Source organism: Dreissena polymorpha, chromosome 16, assembly GCF_020536995.1.
Source record: "Dreissena polymorpha isolate Duluth1 chromosome 16, UMN_Dpol_1.0, whole genome shotgun sequence".
Lineage (NCBI taxonomy): Eukaryota > Metazoa > Mollusca > Bivalvia > Myida > Dreissenidae > Dreissena > Dreissena polymorpha.
The window spans coordinates 25795561-25818650 of NC_068370.1; the positions used below are offsets into that span (position 1 = coordinate 25795561).

Sequence of the window (23090 nt, forward strand, 5' to 3'; positions counted from 1 at the left end):
TTATCCATATTGTGAGCAACACTCAGGGATAACAGGACTTAACCCTTATCCACTTTGTAGACTACGTATGTTCACGCGTTTGTAGTCCCTTAGAAAGTTATATTTTAATTTAAGATCTTTATTACTAAATTCAAGTTTTTAAGGTTTCATCTCCAAACCTAAGATACTGTTGAGCAGCAAACAGTATAAAACCTGAACAGACTGCGAGTTACTCACAGGCTGTTCCAGTTTTATGCTGTTTGCACTTAACACACATGCATTCAGCAACATTTTGTTGAATGAGGCTCGAAAAACAAGCCAGACTAGCCACCATAAATGGTTTTAAAATAGTTGCCTATACATAAGAACCAGTAGATATTCACACATCTTTTTGAATGCAGGCAACTAACACTGAAACTGACTATTCCTTAAATAAAACATGTTACATTGCTACTTCGAATTAAATAACATATCAACTGTTAACACAGACAACATAAAAAGATATGTCACAAACAAACACCATGACACATGTTTTTACATGCAAGCACCATCACTCATTCTAAATAAAACAAGATGTTTTGTATTCGCTATTTTGTTAGTTTAGACCATCCATTTCAGCTTTTTAATTGAAGAGTACATCAGAGATACACCAACTAAAAAAACCCCTTACTTAGCTTCTGTAACTCCTTATGCGCAAGAACAACTAATCCAACAGCCACACAAAAACACAACAAAGCAACCCATGTATCCCACATCACTCTATTGTACACTAATCCCAACAGAGATACACCAACACTCTATTGTGCAAGAACAATTTATCCCAACAGATATATTCAAACACGACATATTCTTTTAGTGAGATTGAATATAGGCTTTATCCCCTCTGAATATTTCTCAAAACCATGCAGTTTACCCCAAAAATGAAATTGTTCAATAGAAATCTTATTCACAGATCAGATGAAAATTAGGCTTTTTTTTTATATTTTCAGGCAATGGTCCCTTCACCCGAGCCTTTCAAAAACCCCATGCCTACCTTATGTAACTTCTCTATCTGTGAGTTCAGCCAATGTAAACAAGAGACACAAATACACCACAAAGCACTCAATGCCTACCTAATGTAGGTCGTGGTGTAGTGGATATGGTGTCCGCCTAGTGACTTGATTTTCACTAGTTTGATCCCCACAGTTGGAGCTTTCTATTGATCTCCACAGAAATAAACAAGTACTGGTTCTACCAGGAAAAAGACTCGAAGGCGTTTCAATAAGCCTGAGGCTTTTGATGCAATTGAGCTAAAATAAATATATTTAAACTTACACGTACCTCATGTAGCTCCTCTATCCTGGAGTACACCTTGCTGAAGCGTGGGACATGGAGGAGAAGCTGTGAAACAGAGAGTCTTCTGAGTCATCCAGGTCTGTATCCTCCGTCTCCAGCTCGTGGTTGTACTTCTCAGCACGAGCGAGCTGCAAGGAATGTGTCTTGATATGGGAAAAATGCATGTAAGTAAAATGTTCCAGATTAGCATGTTCAGTCTGCACAGTACTATCTAGGACGACACTTTAAGCAAATGCATTAATTTTCTTCAGCCTTTATCTCATGGTAGTACTTCTGTGCACGAGCTGCAACAATAAATAAAGAAAATTTTGGTTGTCAGTGAAATAACTATTTGACCTGGCATGACCCATATTCAAACTTGACCTAGACATCATCTAGATACAACTTGTGACTAAGTTTGGTGAAGATCGGATGAAATTTCGGGACAGACCGACCGACAACCGACAAAGTGACTCTTATATAGCCCCCATTACCAGTAATGGGGGTATAATAACGTGATACCATCATCACAGGAGAGGGAGGCAATGCATGTTTTCATGGCTAAATGAAAATATGTTAATTGTCTCCCTTGCTGGTGAAGTTATTATTCATTATTTTATAGAAAACATTCCATTTAATTTAGTTTCATACGTCTTCGGCTCAATGTTGAAATTCTCAGCACAAGATGCAAGGATAAATAGAGGACATTTTTTGTTGAAATAATGCGTACAGAGCCTCATTCTTGGACAACTGAGCTTAATGCACGCAGTCATCACAGGCTAATATGGGAAAACATTTTCTGCCTAAACTGGATTTGTGTTTAGAAGAGATTTCCATTCAATGAAAAATTCCATAAAAGCAGAAAGTGTTGTCCTTGATAAGACTATGATGACTGCGTATAACACTTAAAAATATTGGGTAAGCGTCTTCAACTTAATTGCGCACAAGTGGCAAAATTAAAGATGATTAATAGTAGCTAACAAATAAAACATCATAAAAAAGCAAATCCAGTTCAAATATTTTGCAAACGGATACATATTAAGTCACTCACTGTCAAAGTACGAGGTATCCTCATCATCCTCAAGGCTCGGTATAAACTCTGCCTTTCTCCTTAGCAGCCCTTCCCAGTCCAAACCCTCGAAGTAATAGTGGTCTTTAACCTCCTGGGCCCGCCCGCCCCCAACCGGTTTACAGGGTTGTGCTGCAGTAGCATGCTGATCAAGCTCTTCGCGTCGTCACGTACCTGCCATTCCTCCTCCTGCGGCCATTCTATTTCCTCTGAAACCATACCAGATGAACTTAAAAACCCTTTTTAGATACATATTTAACCCTTAACCATTTAGATACGTTTTTAACCTTTTACGCTTAGATACATATTTCACGCATTGTAGTCCCTTAGAAAGTTAAATTTAATTAAAGAACTTTCTTACTAGATTCAAGTTTTAAAGGCTAAACTTCCAACCCTTAGATACTGATGAGCAGCAAACAGCATAAAACCTGAACAGACTGCGAGTTACTTGCAGGCTGTTCTGGTTTTATGCTGGTTGCAAAAGCCATTTTCACTTTGCTTCTGAGTGGGGAAAGGGTTTAACTGCAATGTTGTTGTGTTTTTTTAACCTTAAGCATAAAGCCCCTATAGGGCCCAAATAAAGGCATAATTTCTACAAATGAGCAACACTCCTGGAAATGGGCTTTAATGCATGTGCATAGGAAAATGGGCTTTAATGCTTGATACGGAAAATGGGCTTAATGCATGCTTAGGAAAATCAGGGACGACACTGACAGCATAAGCAGTTTGCTAAAAATATACTTTATTTAAAAAAAATCATTTAAAACAGTGTTAACTCTGAAAAGCCTGTGCAGATTGCATTGGCTAATCTGATGATTACAAATAGTTTCCCTAAAATAATGACAAATTAGCTTTTCTTTTAAATTTTTTATTGAAGGAATTATCTAAGAAACTACATACAGAATAAATAAACTACTGGAAATTAGAAATCTATTACAATCAAATAGTTTTAATCTAAAATTAATAGAATTTTTTTTATTATTTTCCCTAAACCAAAGGTTTTGACTACAAAGTTAGCTTTCTTTTAGGACATGTTGTGTTGAAAGAAATCTCACGTCATAACAAAATTGCAGTCAATGCGGAAAGTGTCGTCCCTGCTTAGCCTGTGCAGACACTTTATGCATATGCATTAAGCCCACTTTTCCTGGATCAAGACTCAATAAGTGCAGCAGGAATGTTTACCATTGATGACTTGAGAGAAGAGTTCCTCCGGCGTATCACCGAAGAAAGGGGGACAACCCACCAGAAATTCATACAGAATGATGCCCATGGACCACCAGTCAACCGGCTTGCCTGCAAAGGAATAACACCCTACATGAAACATGGCAAATATTGTCTAGCCAGTGTTTTAACTCTTTCAGTGCGGGAACCGAATTTTGAAGGCCTTTGAAAACAGTTTGGATCCAGATGAGACGCAACAGAACGTTCTGTGGCGTCTCATCAGGATCCAAACTGTTTGCTATTCTGATTATTCTTCTTTGAAAAAAATTAAAGAATATGCTAATTTTAGAAATTCAGCAGAACGACATTTTAGCAGACAAATTTCCCAGCACGCAAAGGGTTAATCACTGTTTTGAGAATGGGGGGGCACTTTGCATAAGGAAAATTGCATCGTTTTGACTTAAAATGGTTAAATTAAGTTTTGTACAATTTTTCCAACATTTCAAATTGATAATAAAATTGTTTTCAATTTATGATTACTAAGGTGCAACTTATAGACCTTGAAAGGGAAATAAACTGAATGTTTAAATAATACAAAATTTTGAAATCTTCAATTGGAATTCAAGCAGTCATAACGGAAAAGTAGGTACTTTTTGAAATTGGGAATGGTGACAAATTCTGTCCCAAAATATAACCAAAAATATGACCTGCATCCTCCATGAAACATGTCAAATTATTGTAAGCAGTTGTATTATAGAATTAATCTGGAAGACATATCTCTTTTAAATTAACAAGTTTCAAACTTCACATGCAAATTCATCTTGAAAATCAACAACAGTCTGCAATATGGTTAAATTAAGAACAAGTGATGTGTTTTTCAGAAACACAATGCTCCTTATTGCACCGCTTTGAAGCCATATACTTGACCTTGAAGGATGACCTTGACCTTTCACCACTCAAAATGTGCAGCTCCATGAGATACACATGCATGCTAAATATCAAGTTGCTATCTTCAATAATGCAAAAGTTATTGCAAAACTTTAACCACGGGACACACACAATTAATGAATGACAGACAGACAGGCCAAAAACACTATGCCCCCGATCTTTCAATCCGGGGCATAAAAACACAATTGTCAAAGAAAATCAGTTGACATCACAACTGACCATAGCCTGTATGCAGGCTAACCTATCAACAACTGACCATAGCCTGTGCACAGGATAACCTATCAACAACTCTACATAGTATGTCTGCAGGCTAACCAATCAACAACTCAACAAAGGCTGTCTGCAGGCTATCCTATCAACAACTCAACATATCCTGTATGCAGGATAACCTATCAACATCTCACCATTGCCTGTGTGCAGGGTAACCTATCAACAACTCACCATGACCTGTGTGCAGGCTAACCTATCAACAACCTCACCATTGCCTGTATGCAGGCTAACCTATCAACAACTCACCATTGCTTGTGTGCAGGATAACCTATCAACAACTCACCAAAGGTTGTGCACAGGCTAATCTATCATTTACTCACCATAGCCAGTACGAAGGATAACTTCCGGTGCCACATACTCTGGCGTCCCAAACACCTGCTTGTCCTTGAACTGCTTGCAGTCCTTGTCCATGGCCCCCTCATACAGGTTGGTGGTCAGGCTCATCAGGCCGATCTTTGACAGGCCGAAATCCGTGAGCTTTATGTGACCTAGAGGTATATCCAAAATATAATTTAGCTTTATATGACCTAGAGATATATCAAAAATATAAGTAAACTTTATGTGACCAAGACATATATATAAAATATGTGAGCTTTATGTGACCTAGAGATATATACAAAATATAAGTGAGCTTTATCTGACCTAGAGATATATAAAAATACAAGCGAGCTTTATGTGAACTAAAGATATACAAGAAATATAAATGAAATGTATGTGACCTAGAGGTGTAGCAAAAATTAAAATGAGCTTTTTGTGACCTAGAGGTATATGAGAAATATATTCACTATTTAATCACAGAGGTATATAAAAATTATAACCACTATAAATTTATGGCAGCTTTTAGATTTTTAATATATTAAGTTTTTTCAAGAAATCTATCCAAAATGAATGATTGAAATTATTTTAGCAGTGTTCTATGAACAGCATAAAGTTTTTTCAAGAAATTGAGCCAGAATTTATATTTGAATTGAAATCACCAGTGTTACAAGTTTATACCTGTTGCAGTGATCAGCAAGTTGTCTGGTTTTAAGTCCCTGTGCACTATCCCATAACTGTGGAGGTACTCCAGGGCTAGCACGGTCTCCGCAAAGTAGAGTCTTGCAAGGTCAAAGGGCAACGGTCCATTGTTCTTGAGGAGGGTAGCGCAGTCGCCACCCTCAACAAACTCCATTACCATACACAGGTGTCGCTTGGTTTCAAAACTACACCACATGCTGACAACAAACGGGTTGTCTGCAAATGTTAGCACATCTCTCTCTGTAAACACTTGCTCCCTTTGATTACGAAGTATGAGGTTCTGTTTGCAAATTTTCTTCATGGCAAATTTCTGTTTTGTGTCTTTGTGGCGGACTAAATATACAGCACTGAAATGGTCAAAACAGTGCTTTGTACTCAAAAGAAGATTCACAAGTTATTGAGCTTGATAAAACCATGTGTTCAAATGTATTTTATTTTACCATTTGTGTCTAGTTTTATAAAACTGATTGTAATAATGCAGTTAAATTCATAATGTAAAGTTCAACCACTATTTAAAGTATTACAAATTTAAAAAAGAGAAAACTATATATAATTATCTGCCTTTTGGCTCTTCATACAATGCTAAATTGAGCATGATTTAACTTATAATTGTATACTGAAAGCCAAATATAAGCCGTATTCTTGTATGTGCAAATTGGACTTTCTGGCTGCAATAAGGCATTTGAGACAATAAATTACCTTTTAAGCTCCTTTGCTGATGAGTTTTAACCACATCAATTTTAAATTCATCCTTAAAACAAGATGTGTTTGTCAAACACTATTCCCCCCCCATATATTTGACCTTTGACCTTGAAGGATGACCTTGACCTTTCATCACTCAAAATGTGCAGATCCATGAGATGCACATGCATGCCAAATATCAAGTTGCTATCTTCAATAATCCAAAAGTTATGGCAAACGTTCAAGTTTGACGCAAACAAACCAACTAACAGACAGGACAAGAACAATATGTCCCCCAATATAGACTGAGGGACATATACTGCGGGACATAACAATATACAGAATATTATATAAGCCTCCTTTTTGGAAAACTGGGCCTAATGCATGTGCATTAAATGTCCTCCCAGATTAGCCTGCGCAGTTCACACAGGCTTATGATGGACAATGTTTTCCACTTGTTTGGTGTTTTTCATTTATAGGAAGACTCTTCCAAACAAAAATCAATTCTAGATGGAATGTGTTGTCCCTGATAAGACTGTGTGGATGGCACAGGCCAAACTGGGACATCACTGTACACACATGCATCACGCCCCATTTTTCCAAAGCTTGGCTCATATAATGAATATTATATTTATTCACACATAGGCTCCTTTGCTAATGAATTGAATGATGTCAAAGTCATCATCAGTCTTATCTATAATCCCGATAAGTCCATGTACTGCACAAAGTACATTACACTGAACATAATATTATATTTACTCACGCATAGGCTCCATTGCTGATGAGTTTGATGACATCAAAGTCATCCTCCGACGGAGTGTGGTCCTTTCTTCTGACCCCATCACCAAACTCGTCTGCGTCTGACAGCCCCGCCTGGTTGATGTTCTCCTTAAGACTCTCGTCCACAGCCGCACTCTCCCGATTCTCTATCTCCAGTTCTAAACACGCACATAGAGATGTAAGTGTCATTGTGAATTTATCCGAAGACTTGAAGAAAGGTCTAAATTGCAGCTGACCGTTAACCCTTACCCCATCAGAAGCAAAGTGAAAATTTGCTTTTGTGACAGCATAAAACCAAAAAACACTGCAAGTTTGCTGCTCATCAGTATCTAAGGATTGGAAAGATGCCTTTAAAACTTGAATCTAGTAAGAAAGGTCTTTAAATAAATTTAACTTTTTAAGAGAATACAAATGCGTTAAAATATGTATCTAAGTGGTAAAGGGTTAACCCAAAGTGATGAGGTAGCAGTATAACGTCTGGTAGGCATGTAAAGGAGAAGTTTTCAAGACACACAGAGTTTCCTTCTATAAATCATTTCGTTGTGGGATAAACAAAGTTTGGGTAAATTTTAATTTCAATGTATTTTGGACTGCTGTTATTCTTCAGGCTCTCGTCACCTGCTGCACTCATATGATTCACTATCTCCAGATCTGAACATGCATGTATACAGAGTTTGTTGGGAATTTTATGCTAATGTAAAAAAAATCATTTATATTTTTCTGAAGTCCACACAGTATAATCAGGGGCCTCGCATTGCGTTTTTCCATGTATTTTTCTTTTGAAGGAAGTGTGTTTGTAGCTAAATCCAGTAAAGGCAAGAAATGTTCTCCCTGATAAGCCTGTGCAGCCCAATATGGGATGACACTTTATGCATTAAACACATTAAACTCAAGTTCTGAACATATATGTATACATAGTTTGTTAGTTTTTGTTATACTACATCTGCAATAGTTTCTCCACTTTATTAATAAAACAATATTTTGGGTATAATTTAAATACAATATTTTTATCCCGACACTTTTTGATTATCCCCACGCTTTTTAAAAAGCGTGGGGATATTGTGGTTATCTCCCCTGTCTGTCCGGTTGTCCGTCCGTCCTGGCCACTATCTCCTCCTACACTATTAGCACTAGAACCTTGAAACATACACAAGGTAGCTATGAGCTTATGTGCTACCCTGCACTATTTGGAATTTTGATCTGCCCTTTGGGTCAAGAGTTATGGGGGTTGAGATTATTTTACATTAACTTTTTCATTTCTTCACCGATTTACTTCAAATTGATACTGAACCTCTCTTATGACAATACGGTCAATCTCAACTATGCATGGCCCCATTACCAACCCTGGGGCGCCCCGCCCACATAGACCACACCCACCCAAAATTGCCTTTTACTATAACTTCTTCCTTTCTAAACAATTCACTTATAATTGATACTGAACTTCTATAGTGACAATATGACAATACGGTCAATCTCAATTATGCATGGCCCCATTACCAACCCTGGGGCGCCCCTAGGTCAAACATGCGGCGTAGGAATACGCGTCGGCCTCTGCCGCGCCATTTCTAGTTGAAGTACTGTTCTGATATTATTGAACGTATTAATGCAAATATGTAAAAGAATCAAAATAAGAAAATATTTGTTGGGACCTATACATATTGTATTGCAATGTTTGATTGACAGGACAAAATGAATCTAAAGTAATTCCCAGACATATGATGCAAAACTGTGAAATCCCAGGCAAGACTGGGAAAAATCTCACACAAATACAAATGAGCCTCGCTCTGGGAAAACAGGGCCTAATGCATACGTGTAAAGCATTGTCCTAAATTAGCCTGTGCAGTGTGCACAAGCTAATCAGGGACAACAATTTCTGCTTCCAAGCAAAAATCCTCTTTAGGCTGAAAGTGTCATCCCTAATTAGCCTGTGCTGACACTTTAGGCATATGCATTAGGCCCTGTTTTACCAGAGAAAGGCTCAAACAGTTTTTAGAGCAGACAAACCTTCTAGGGGGTCCCTGTTGAGGCCCAGCTTGCTGATGATGTATCGAGGGATGTCCTTGATGGACTGCTTGGCCTTGCCCTCTGCTGCTTCCAGGAGCTGGTAAAACTCCTCTGGGTCAAACTCCTAAAAGGTCCAGACCAGTCAACATCAGTGTCAGGGAGAGGTTTGTTCAACATAGATACTACATTTAATTATTAAATCGTTATGTATCTCTCTGTAAAAGTTATTTTTCACATCTTGCATAAAAGCAATTTAACAATCTTAGACATTTGTATGTGATTATTTCTAATTTCCTATATGTGTCTGGAGTACTTTGATGCTTTGGAATGAAGGCTAATTTTACACATGAACTTTTTTTTGGGGGGGGGGGGGGGGGGGTTCTGCCTTATGGGGCTTTTGTCGGAGTAAGTTTTCCAAACACTATTTTTTATGGTGGATTTATTGCAACTATAGGAGGACAAATCCATCTTTAAAATGTAATACAGGAAAAGTAAGAAAAACGCCTTCAAAGTGCATAATCAAACTCTTTAAACATCAAGAGCAGTCAACATCAGTGTCATTGAGACACTTGTTTAACATAAAAACTTACAGTATCATTCATAAATGTTAATTTAGTTCAAGAACTCAGTAATTGCTTATAACTTGTGTAATTTGCATGTATCAAACTTCTGAAAGATCCAGATCAGTGTCATGGAGAGGCTTGTTCAACATAGAAACTTGAAGTAGGATAATTACTGTCCCTTTATTTCAAAAAGCAAACAAGTCCTCAAAATTTTCATTCAAAATAATCAAGCATAGCTTCAAGGAACATAAGAAATGCATGAACTCATTTACTCCCAATAAGCAGCTACGTCTACAAGGAGCTTGATATCAAGACCAGCACAATATTTTGAAACCCACAGGTACAATAATATATAGTGTCAGCTAGTGTCATAATCATAATAATGTGCAATATGGCTCATTTTTTCTTGTTTCACTTCTTTCAAATTACAATATGTTGTCATAACAATTTAAAACAGTAGGTTAAAATGTTAATGGCTACAACTGCCTTTCATTCATTTAAAAGGTTTCAGCTCTTTCTACCACAGGGACACTTACTGCATTAGCAAACAAGAAATCACATCATAAACGTGTTGTTCTCCACATGCAACCATATAATTCATCAGTTAGTTATAATTGCCGGCTTGGCTTGCGTGGGAAGTCCAATTGTAGCATAAAAGTACAATGCTTGTGGTAGAATAATTACTGCAGGAAACCTCTATATGCTCTGACAGTATGCACAGAGGCCACAGGAAAACACTCTCATCTCCTCATGTGGCAATGAGCACAGTGTCTTCATGAATAATTGAGCTGCATTAACCCTCTCCCACTCCGAAGCAAAGCAAAAATGGCTATGAGCAAACAACATAAAACCAGACCAGCCTGCAAGCAACTCGCAGTCTGTTCAGGTTTTATGCTGTCTGCTGCTCATCAGTATCTAAGGGTTGGAAATGAAGCCTTTACAATTATTAGTATTTAATTAAATTTAAATTTCTAATGAACTATAAATGCATCAAAATACGTATCTAAGTGGTAAAGGGTTAAACCATAAGTCCAGGGTACCCCCCCCCCAACCTCAAATGCTTTCGAAATTAGCATATATACAAGGACCTAATGGTGTATATGGCATTAAACCTAGTTTCAAACTAGTTCTTAAAACATGAAATGATAGAATTATCAATTATGATATTCAAGTATCTGGGCAATGGGCACAGAAAACACTGAGTGTGATGATGACCTGAAATGCCAGCATGTCAGAAACTGTTGTTTTTTTCAGCATAACGTTAATGGTTAAAATAGATTATGTATGTAAAACTGTTATCCACAAAAACATAATGTACATGCAAAGTTCATGTCATGCCAATTTAAGTCTTACAATTCACCATTAAGACTCAAGACAGCTGCAGCTTATTTGATAAAAAGAAACCAATAAGATATAAATTGAAGCACTCTTGTTCAGAATATAAATATATGATTATATATATAATAATATTTGCTAGGAAACCATTAATTGATATTTTTGGTTCACTATGACTCTATATTTCACAACTTTAAATACAACATAACTGAAGATTTCTCTTAGAATTTCTCTGAACATGGGCCCAGAAATTCCCTTTTTAGAACGAATATATGTACAACTTGAGTACAAAATTCATTAGGCAGCAATATGCTACTTGCCCCTGGTTGCTAGGCAGCTATATGTTACTGGCCCCAGGTTGCTAGGCAGATAAAAGCCACTGACCCCAGGTTGCTAGGCAGCTATATGCCACTGGCCCAAGGTTGCTAGGCAGCTATATGCTACTGGTCACCAGTTGCTAGGCAGCTATATGCTACTGGCGACAGGTTGCTCGGCAGCTATATGCTACTGGCCCCTGGTTGCTAGGCAGCTGTAAGCCACTGACCCCAGGTTGCTAGGCAGCTATATGCTTCTGGCCCATGTTTGCTAGGCAGCTATATGCCACTGACCGTAGGTTGCTAGGCAGCTATATGTTTCTGGCCCCAGGTTGCTAGGCAGCTATATGTCACTGACCCAAGGTTGCTATGTAGCTATATGCTACTTGCCCCTGGTTGCTAGGCAGCTATATGCCACTGACCCCAGGTTGCTAGGCAGCTATATACTACTGGCCCCTGGTTGCTAGGCAGCTATATGCTACTGGCCCTCAGTTGCTATGCAGCTATATGCGGCTATGCAGCTATATGCTACTGGCCTCTTGTTGCTAGGCAGCTATATGCCACTGGCCCCAAGTTGCTAGGCAGTGATACTCACAAGGCACTCGAGGAGTCTGGATGGTCTGGAGATGATCAGCAGTATCTTCTTGATGAGCGGGTACAGCAGATTGTAGGCATCAGCAGAGCGTTCACGAGCCTGCGCAAAACAGGGAAAATGTGAGAAAACTGGGCTTTATGCATGTCAGTAAAATGCCTGCAAAGAGTAATCAGGAACGACACTTTCCACCAAAACTGGATTTTCGCTAAGAAAGAATGTCCTTTAGAGAAACAAATTTCAGACTGGACAGGCTAATCAGGGGCGGCCATTACACACGTGCAATTGTTTTCCAGAACGAGAGCCACATTATTGTTTTTACAAACAATTATCTTACAAAAATAATTTTGATTATTTAACTTAAAATACTCTTTTACAAGCAGGTTACAATCATTCTTAATTTCAACAAATCCTAAACTTTTCCTAAAGTTTTGTTGACCTTTACTACAGTGTTCCTGTACAGGCCAAGCAGCAAACAGTATTTGCTTCAAGAGACAAGCAAAGGAATAATAGATTTTGACATCCCTGTTTGGCATTCAGCCTTTCATGCACAACAGTGCAAACATTTTAAGCTATTTCAAGCTTTGCACTGGCTCACTTTAGTAATATTTACCACTAAATGAGTATGAGGATTCACCTATAATTGAAAGGCCAAAGCCAAAAACAAGTAGCTATTATTAGTTTATACAGATACTTACCTTTGCCTTAAACAGATAAAGTGTTACATGTTCATTATCAGTTCTTTAGATATGGCCAAACAAATAACAGCCAAAACCAAGTAACAAAAGTCAATTTATACAGTTAGAAAATACGTTTTGACTTCAAGCAATCAATGTTCAATACCCATATTAATTTTTAGTTCCATGGATATGGCCAAAAAGTAACAGCCAAAACCAAGTAACAATAATTAATTCATATAATGAGATGCTAAATTGTAGCTACAATAAATGTTCAATATGATTTCCTTAGAGAAAGGACAAACTTACAACATAACAGACAAATAAACAAGAAACAACAGTCAATTTATACAGTTATATACTTTGATAATACTGCCATCAATATTCTTTCCTTTGGGGAAACGGCAAACTTACGTCAATAAGAAGTTTCTCAAGACTGTCAGAGAGTTCGTAGAAGTATGTGCTTGTAATCAGCTTCCCCTGGGACTTGTCAAGGCAGTCTTTTGCCAACTCCATCACCTGCAGGAATAAGTACAGCAGCGTGACACTCACCGAATTAACCGCCATTATTGCATTAACTGGGGGAAGGTACTTTGGGTAATGTCATTATATGGGAAATTAACTGCGATTCCACTCTGAATGAACTCAGCCCATAAATTGTCAAGAATAATCCATTTATATGCCTAGTGGACTCCCCCATCCTTCTAAATTGGATCAATTTATTTCCAAAATCAGGGATGTCTAGTATATTTATTTCTATATTTAGAATATTTCTAACAGAAATTCCTTTAAGCAAACAGCGCAGACCCTTATGAGACGCCGCATCATGCGGCGTCTCATCTGGGTCTACGCTGTTTGCCAAGGCCTTTTTTCTTAATGCTAGGCATAAATGGGTTAACATTCTCCCCATACATCATCAATAAGTACAGCAGTGTGACACTTGGTGAGTACCCGCTATTGAAGTCTTGTTGAGAGAAAACTGGGCTTAATGCATGTGCGTATAGTGTTGTCCCAGATTATCCTATCCTATAAAACATTAAGCTGAACATGTTGTCCCTGATAAGACTGTGCGAACTGCACAGGCTAATCTTGGAAAACACTTTATGAACATGCATTACTGGAGAAGGTAATTCTGGTAATGTGATTTTAGAGGAAACTATCTGCAACTCGTGTTTTCAGCCTCTAAGATCACCAGGGAGTACTTTTGTTGAGAATTAATTTCCACTTTTGCACTTAAATGGTGTTTGCAAGGAAATAAGGGTGGAGATGAAAGACATTTAAATGTGTTTGGCTTTTTTTTTTCAAAACAAAAAGATAGGGGGGGCAGTTATAACACTATCTTTCTTAAAAAATTTATACATCGAGGAAGTGGGAGAGTATAATTTGATTTTACTGAACACAAAAATGCTAAATATTTATCACAATTAATATAATGATTCTGTTTTTTTTTAAACAAACTTTAGATAATATGAAATTATTTTCAAGAATATTAATAGAATGAAAATGCAAACTCTTAATAGTTTCAACACAAAGCCAAATTCAATAATCCCACTCAAACAGAACCTGTCAAACACAAAGTTTCATTTCCTCTTAAGGGTAATTAAACCTTATTGTTGACTTCCTTCTTCAACACTGATAAATTTGTATTTATGTTATTATTCCTTCCACTGCTGATATTTGAAGGATTTTCCATAAATGAAGTTGCGTAATGCTTATTCATTATTCACTTTTCAACAAGTAAGTTAATATCATATGCCAAATAAGTCCTCCCATCTCTGTTCCAGTCATTGGTTACCATGGTGATGAAATCAGCCCCACTCTAGGACAGCTAGGCTTAATGCATGTGCATAAAGTGTTGCTCCAGATTAGCCTGTGCAGCACAGGCTAATCAGGGACGCCATTTTCAGCTTTTATAGTATTTTGTAAAAAGGAAGTCTCTTGTTTACAAAAATCAAATATAAGTGGACATTGTCGTCTCTGATTACAATGTACGGACTGACACATTCAGAAAATGCATTATTTCCAGTGTTCCCAGAACAAGGCTCAAATCTGTCTGAATATCAGACTATTCCATATGATGTGAAAGATTCATTATTGACAGAAATTATCCATGTGTATACCAGAAAGACATTAAGGATTAATGAGTCATAAATCTATGGAAACGAGACGTGCTCTACGTCTTCCTAGAACCAGAACTAGATTACAAATGCCTACTGTCCTTAAGTTTACATTTGTACTTTTGGGAGTAAGACATCAAGAAGTTACAAGAGCACTACCGCCTTGCGGGTGCAGACCGCTAATCTATTTTTCTTTTTAAAGGTGAAGGGAACTATCTCAATACTTCAATAAAAAAAGATGGATGGCTGGGGTGGAGAGGTGTATAGTGAGGGGATGTGGTCATTTATTACATTATCTTCCAAAAATAAGAAATAAAAATGCAAAAACAAAATATTTATTTTATTTTTTTTGGGGGGGGGGGATTCTTGGGTGGGATAGTTGGACAGTCTTTCAAAAATAAATAATAATAAAAATATTTCTGTTTTTTAACCATGTTTCCAAAAAGATGATCTTTCACAAAAAATGAAAATTAAACATTTTTTTTTTGGGGGGGGGGGGGGGATCCGGGGAGGGGGGGGGGGGGCATGGGGGATGGTTTGGGTGGAGTCTATTGTAGTTTGTCATGTAAGAGTTGTTTTGTCAAAGTATCAATCGAATCTGATCATAAATAACAAAGTCATGGCAATTTTTGCAAAATTTAATTATTTGACCTTGAGAGTCAAGGTCATTCAAAGGTCAAGGTAAAATTCAACTTGCCAGGTACAGTACCCTCACAATAGTATGAAAGTATTTGAAGTTTGAAAGCAATAGCCTTGATACTTTAGAAGTAAAGTGGATGTAAACACAAAATTTAACCATATATTCAAAGTTACTAAGGCAAAAAGGGCCATAATTCCGTCAAAATGACAACCAGATTTATGCAACTTGTTACGTACGGTCCCATTATGATAGTTTGTGAGTGTTCCAAGTCTGAAAGCAATAGCTACGATACTTTATGAGAAAAGTGGACCTAAACACATAATTTAACCAAATTTTCAATTTTCTAAGTATAAAAAGGGCACATAATTCTGTCAAAATGCACGCCAGAGTTATCCAACTTTGCCTGCCCAGTCCCCTTATGATAAAAAGTAAGTGTACCAAGTTTGAATGCAATTGCTTTGATGCTTTATGAGAAAAGTGGATCAAAACACAAAACTTAACCAAATTTTCAATTTTCTAAGTATAAAAAGGGCACATAATTCTGTCAAAATGCACGCCAACGCCAAGGTGATGACAATAGCTCATAATTTTTTTTTCAAAAAATAGATGAGCTAAAATCAAATTCTAGTGCCAAAAGCTGAACTCTGAATTGTATTACAAGATATTATATGCCTTATTTTTGAAGAAACAAGGGCTGTTTGTAAAACATGCATGCCCCCCATATCGGCTGTCAATTGTAGTGGCAGCCATTGTGTGAATACGTTTTTTGGCACAGTGACCTTGACCGCTGATCTAGTGACCCGAAAATCAATAGGGGTCATCTGCGAGTCATGATCAATGTACCTATGAAGTTTCATGATCCTATGCGTAAGCTTTCTTGAGTTATCCAGAAAACATTTTACTGTGTCAAGTCATCGTGACCTTGACCTTTGACCTAGTGACCTGAAAGTCACTAAGGGGTCATCTGCGAGTCATGATCAATGTACCTATGAAGTTTCATGATCCTAGGCCTAAGCGTTCTTGAGTTATCATCCGGAAACCATTTTTCTAAGTTGAGTCACCGTGACCTTGACCTTTGACCTAGTGACCTCAAAATCAATAGGGGTCATCTGCGAGTCATGATCAATGTACCTGTGAAGTTTCATGATCCTAGGCATAAGTGTTCTTGAGTTATCATCCAGAAACCATTTTACTATTTCGGTTCACAGTGACGTTGACCTTTGACCAAGTGACCTGAAAATCAATAGGGGTCATCTGCGAGTCATGATCAATGTACCTATGAAGTTTCATGATCCTAGGCATAAGTGTTCTTGAGTTATCATCCGGAAACCATTTTACTATTTCGGGTCACCATGACCTTGACCTTTGACCTAGTGACCTGAAAGTCAATAAGTCAATAGGGGTCATCTGCGAGTCATGATCAATGTACCTATAAAGTTTCATGATCGTAGGCATAAGTGTTCTTGAGTTATCATCCAGAAACTATTTTACTATTTCGAGTCACCGTGACCTTGACCTTTGACCTAGTGACCTCAAAATCAATGGGGGTCATCTGTGAGTCATGATCAATGTACCTATGAAATTTCATGATCCTAGGCCTAAGCGTTCTTGAGTTATCATCCAGAAACCATCTGGTGGACGGACATACAGACGGACCAACATGTGCAAAACAATATACCGCCTCTTCTTCGAAGGGGGGCATAATTATTGCAGGCAGTGCTAATCTTTGAACATACATAACTATAGAAAGCAATTCGTACATTTTGTATATTACTACCAAAACCTATTAAGTGGTGCATATAATACATCAAATGCCCCATAAGCTAAAAATTATGCCTTATTTCTACCTTCGTTAAAAATGATTGGCATATTAAAAACCATAGTCATTTTAAATATTTAGCTTTTCAACCAATTTGATCAATTTTACAAAAAACGCTAATAAATAAATAGTCAGTCCCTAATGGCTTGGTCGATTGGTAAAATGAGCCTTGTTCTAGAAAGACATGACCTTATACATCTGTGTTAAGTGTTGTCCTAGATAAGCCTGTGAAGTCTACACAGGCTAATCAAGGACCCCTGTCTAAACTGAATTTTTGTTAAGAAAAGACTTCCTTCAAACAAAAAATGTCATCCAGGCGGGTAAGTGTCGTCCCTAATGAGCCCATGCGAACTGCACAGGCTAATCTGGGACGACATTATACACACATGCATTAAGCCCTGTTTTTCCAAAACGAGGCCTCTGGTGTACTGGTACCTGATGGAGAAGGAAGCTTGAGACAGCATCACTCTCCACCTGGTACTGTCGACACTGCTCCAGGAACTGCTGCAGTCGCTCCTCCATCTGGGCGGTCGCCTAGCAACAGAGAAAATAACTAAGATTTAGGCTGTGGTTTTTCACCATGATTGGAATGGGGCAGGGGTGGTTTGGATTAGAAAAAAATGGGATGTTTTACAGAAAATGGGAAATTACTGTTTTTTGCTAACAAATACTTTAAAAAATTGAAAATAAAAGAATGTTCATAGTATATTTACTTCGGTTCAATGTATAGAGCTGGATAGAAAAATATTCAAAATATATAATCAAAATTTGCAGAAGCAACTTATTGTCTACTGTCTAAATATAACAATTTTTGAGAAGCTCTACAAAATTTCATTGAATTTATAAAAACAAGGGTGCCAAACTGTCACAAGATACGCCCGTTTGAAGGTTTTGGACACCATGCTAAATGCTTGAAATGCAGTAAGTGACCTAGTGGCCTAAATTTTAACCCAAAATGACCCATATTGAACTTGACCAAGATGTCCTTTAGACACAACTATTGACCATATTTGGTGAAGATCGGATGAAAACTACATCAATTAGAGAGCAGACACCATTTTAAATCCTTGAAATGCACTTAGTGACCCGGTGACCTAGTTTTTGACTCAGCATGACCCATATTCGAACTTGACCTAGCTCTTGTCTTGATACAATATCTGACCAAATTTGGTAAAGTTCGGATAAAAACTACTTCAATGAGAGAGCGGACACCATGCTCAATGCACTAAGTGACCTCGTGACCTAGTTTTTGATCCGGCATGACCCATATTTGAACTCAACTTAGATATCATTTAGACACAATTTCTGACCAACTTTGGTGAAGATCGGATGAAAACTACTTCAATGAGAGAGCGGACACCATGCTAAATCCTTGAAATGCACTAAGTGACCCCATGACCTAGTTTTTGACCGCGCATTACCCATATTCGAACTTGACCTAGATATTGTCTAGATACAACTTCTGAGCAAGTTTGGTGCAGATCAGATGAAAACTATTCGAATTAGAGAGTGGACACTGCTGTGGACGCCGCCCGCAAAGGGTGAAACTATAATACGTCCCGTTTTTAAAAACAGGTGTATAAAAACCTACCTTAGGGAACCTGTCTTTGTACACGCTGTTCATGAGAATGATTTCAGAATCGCCACCTGGGGATCGGCCTGGACTACTACAAACAAAAAGAACAACATAATGAAATTTTATAATTGGGCCTTGCTCTGTAAAAAAGAGGTTTAACCCTTTGCATGCTGGGAAATTTGCCGTCTGCTAAAATGTCATCTGCTGAATTTCTAAAATGAGCATTTTCTTCGATTTTTTTCAAAGAATACTATCAGAATAGCAAAAAGTTTGGATCCTGATGAGACGCCACGTTCTGTGGTGTCTCATCTGGATCCAAACTGTTTGCAAAGGCCTTCAGAATTCGGTTCCCGCACTTAAAGGGTTAATGCATGTGCATAGTGTCGTCCCAGATTAGCCTGTCCGATTTTTTCTAAGAAGAGACTTTCTATGAAAGAAAAATGCCATATAAGCGGAAAGTGCCATCCCTGATAAGCTTGTGCAGACTGCACAGGCTAATCTGGGACGCCACTTTACAGTCATGCTTTAAACCCAGCTTTGACAGAGCACAGCCCAATTATTATATTATATTTTGTGCTCATGTGAGCTAGAACGCGTACTTTTATTTGTTCATACATGCATATATTATTTGTTGGGTGTGTGTTTATCATATAGGGAGGAAGTGTTTATTAGGATATACACAGTATTGTTTTTATAACTTTCAAGTACAATATAACTATTTTATATTATTTTATTCCTAGCCTACAATCAGAATCAGAAAGTCAATCACAAAGAAAAAATACTATCAATTAAGCAAAACTGATCTACATGTCATAAAAACAAATAATATATTTTATGGATATTTTTCAATAAATTTTACACAACATTCAAGGTAATAAGAAAATCAATGTTCACAAGGATTTCTTAAGTTACAAACAACCATGTACATGTTTTTCAACAACAACATTCTGAAGATTCCTGTAGCCAAACTGCAAACACACACGATTTTATATCAATCACAACACAAATTTTCATTACATGCAGCATCAAACATACTATAATGATCTAAATGATATATGATGAGACAATTTTGTTTACTTTCATTCAAAGTTAAGTGTGCACAATATGTCTGCATTCCTGTATAGATAGCAATGATGTCAACCCAATAAGGTAACCCGAATATAACATCATGTTAAATGTCTCAACAATTCTTATGGTAAAAGATCACATTTTGATAATGTGAAACAACTCCAGATATTTCGAGTCAGCTCATTATTATTCAACAAGCTTTCACAACTCCAGATATTTCGAGTCAGCTCATTATTATTCAACAAGCTTTCAAGTTCACATTTAACAGCACAGTGCGTAAAGTAAATGCATGTGCGTCAAGTGTCGTCACAGATTAGCCTGTGCAGTCTGCATAGGCTAATCAGGGACAACTCTTTCCACTTTTATTGTATTTTAGGTTTAAAGGAAGACCTTTCTTGAATAAAAACCAGTGTAGGCGGAAAGTGTCGTCTGCACAGGCTAATCAGGGACGATTCTTTCCACATTCATGGAATTTTTTGTTTACATGAAGTCTCTTCTAAACAAAATTTAAGTCTAGTCAGAGAGTCTCATGCCTGTGTGGGATGATGCATGAATTAGGTCACATCACAAATAGTTATTCCTTTCAAAATGGTAAACATCCATGCAAACACATGAAGAATAAGTATGATGTAATAGAAGTTTGTTGATTTAGTTGGATTAGTTGCAGTTTGTTTTACAGTATTTCAGTCTAATCAAGACAGTCAGTTAACATAGTCACACTTTCCTGGGCAAACTGGTTCACCAGAACTAATTGCACATAATTTGCTGGTATCTTACACCTGCCCTTCTTTAATCCCTTTTCCCCATAAGAAGCTAAGTGAAAATGGCTTTTACAACCAGCATAAAACCAGAACAGCTGGCGAGTAACTAGCAGTCTGTTCAGGTTTTATGCTGTTTGCTGCTCATCAGCATCTAAGGGTTGGAAATGAAGCCTTTAAAACTCGAAGCTAGTAAGAAAGGCCTTTAATTAAATTTAACTTTCTAAAGGTCCACACATGCCTCAAAATATGTATCTAAGTGGTAAATGGTTAAATATATATGTATCTAAGTGCAAAATATTTAAATATATATGTGTCTAAGTGGTAAAGGGTTATCCGAAGTAGGGGGGTGAATGGCTGTAGAAATGTTTTCATGATTAATCTCCCCACAAGTCAAGTGGCAAGGCCGGGGATCAAACCCGTGATCCTACTTTCTGTAGTCCAGCGCTCTACCAACTGAGCTAGCCATTCCAAAGTGTATTGAAGTCCATTAACCCTTTACTTGCAGGCTGTTCTGGTATTATGCTGGTTGCAAAAGCCATTTTCACTTAGCTTCTAATGGAGCAAGGGTTAGTGATGGGAAATTTTCAATCACAAATCATCTTTATGAACAGCTTGATGCTCAGTTAAATCAGCCCATGAGGAAAACAAGATATGTTTGTTAGTAACACAATGCCCCCTTCTGCGCCACTTTGTAGCCATATATAGGACCTTTGACCTTGAAGGATGACCTTGACCTTTCATCACTTAAAATGTGCAGCTCCATGAGATACACATGCATGCCAAACATCAAGTTGCTATCTGAAGCAACATAGAATTTATGAGCATTTTTCGAAACCTAAATGTGAGACCTAAATGCAAAGTGTAATGGAAAGACAGACAGACGGATGGACGGTCCGATCACTATATGCCCTCCTTCGGGGGCATAAAAAACAGAAATTGTTTTTGTGTTAGCTAACATGTTCAGTTTTGAATTAAGCAAATACATTAGTATTTGCATTATTTTGAATAGATGAAATGACCATTCAAATAAGGGCCATAATATAAAGCCGAAAAACAGAATCTTATATTAATATTTCATAATTAAATACATTACCTAATATCTTTTTATATTGCATACAGGAAAAATGTGTTTACGTTAAATATTTAATAAGCCTTGAATTTGCATCAATTATGATACATTTTTCCTATATTTAACAAGATAAATGTTGTCCAATTCATTATTTTCTCATTGTATAAAAAAAAAGCTACCTGACCACATTTAGAATTAAAGACGTCCATGAAACATGTGTGTACTCTCTTTTCGCATGAAAACGTAAATGCAAAATAATTTCTGGCAAATTGTACGTTATTGTGGCAATAACCAACACTTTGGCATTCCCATGCTATCGCCTTTGTAATTTAATTCCTACACTTCGGAACTCTAAATTCTTGTTTATCACTCCATGTAGAATTATTTTTTTTATAAATGTAACAGAAAGACCCAGAGGATGACTTAATATTTTTAAAGGTATGAAAATCATTATTACAGGTAATTAAAAACGTTTGTATATTGGCCCATGATTTGATATTAAGTTCACAGTTTGTATCACAACAGCCAATGACACCATGCAGCACTTAAAGAAAGAGAGAAAAACAAGCAAAGAAATACTTGAAGTCTTACTGTAGCGCAAGCCATGACAGACTGTGAACACAATCAAGAAACTAGTGAAATATTGTATCCCCATATTTCACAGTAGTAAGATCCATATGCTATTGTTAAGTTGAATGTTTGTCAGAATTCAAAATGTCAATTTTCCAACCATTATGCAATACAAATATTTTATATACCAAAGAGTTAAATAATGTTAACTTTTCTGTTCTATAAGCTTTAAGCAATGCATTACCTTATCAGAAAATGCAATAATTAACTTTTTTTATTTTATTATATTATTTTTTCTTATCATCTTATAGCAGCCCATACTACATTGTATGGCTATAAGAAGTTTGAAATTTCTCTAATTGGCTCCTATAGATTACAGGCAAATTCTATTATTACAAACAAGTTTTGATAACTTGCATTCATTTTCCAAAATAACAAGATTCTTAAATACTGCATACAAAATTTCAGTTCAACTATTAGATAAACAAATAATTAGTCATCAGTATTGAGTGCAAGATCATACAAAATCAACAATCTAACACAGAAACATGAGGGACGCTCTGATACATTGGGCTGAATGCTTGCGTGTAGTGTTGTTAAGTGCAGTCTGCACAGGCTAATCAGGGTAGACAGTCTCCACTTTCATAATCTGTTTGAACTAAAATAAGTCAAGCTTAAAGGTATCATCCCTGATAATCCTGTATGGACTGCACAGGCTAACTAATCTGGGACAACACTTTACGCATCATGCCCAATTTTTTCCAAA

The 23090-nt window shown here is 37.1% G+C and overlaps 1 protein-coding gene across 1 annotated transcript in view; it reads right to left on the reverse strand.

The window, feature by feature from the left end:
- LOC127861722 (microtubule-associated serine/threonine-protein kinase 3-like) overlaps positions 1–23090 on the reverse strand; it is a 220657-nt gene that overhangs the window by 19020 nt on the left and 178547 nt on the right. The window contains 13 exon segments of the mRNA XM_052400409.1: positions 1300–1340; positions 1343–1438; positions 2345–2461; positions 2464–2571; positions 3545–3655; positions 5062–5229; positions 5738–6105; positions 7203–7377; positions 9224–9347; positions 12031–12129; positions 13119–13223; positions 17716–17814; positions 18872–18947. Coding sequence (XP_052256369.1) covers positions 1300–1340; positions 1343–1438; positions 2345–2461; positions 2464–2571; positions 3545–3655; positions 5062–5229; positions 5738–6105; positions 7203–7377; positions 9224–9347; positions 12031–12129; positions 13119–13223; positions 17716–17814; positions 18872–18947 — 1687 coding nt within the window.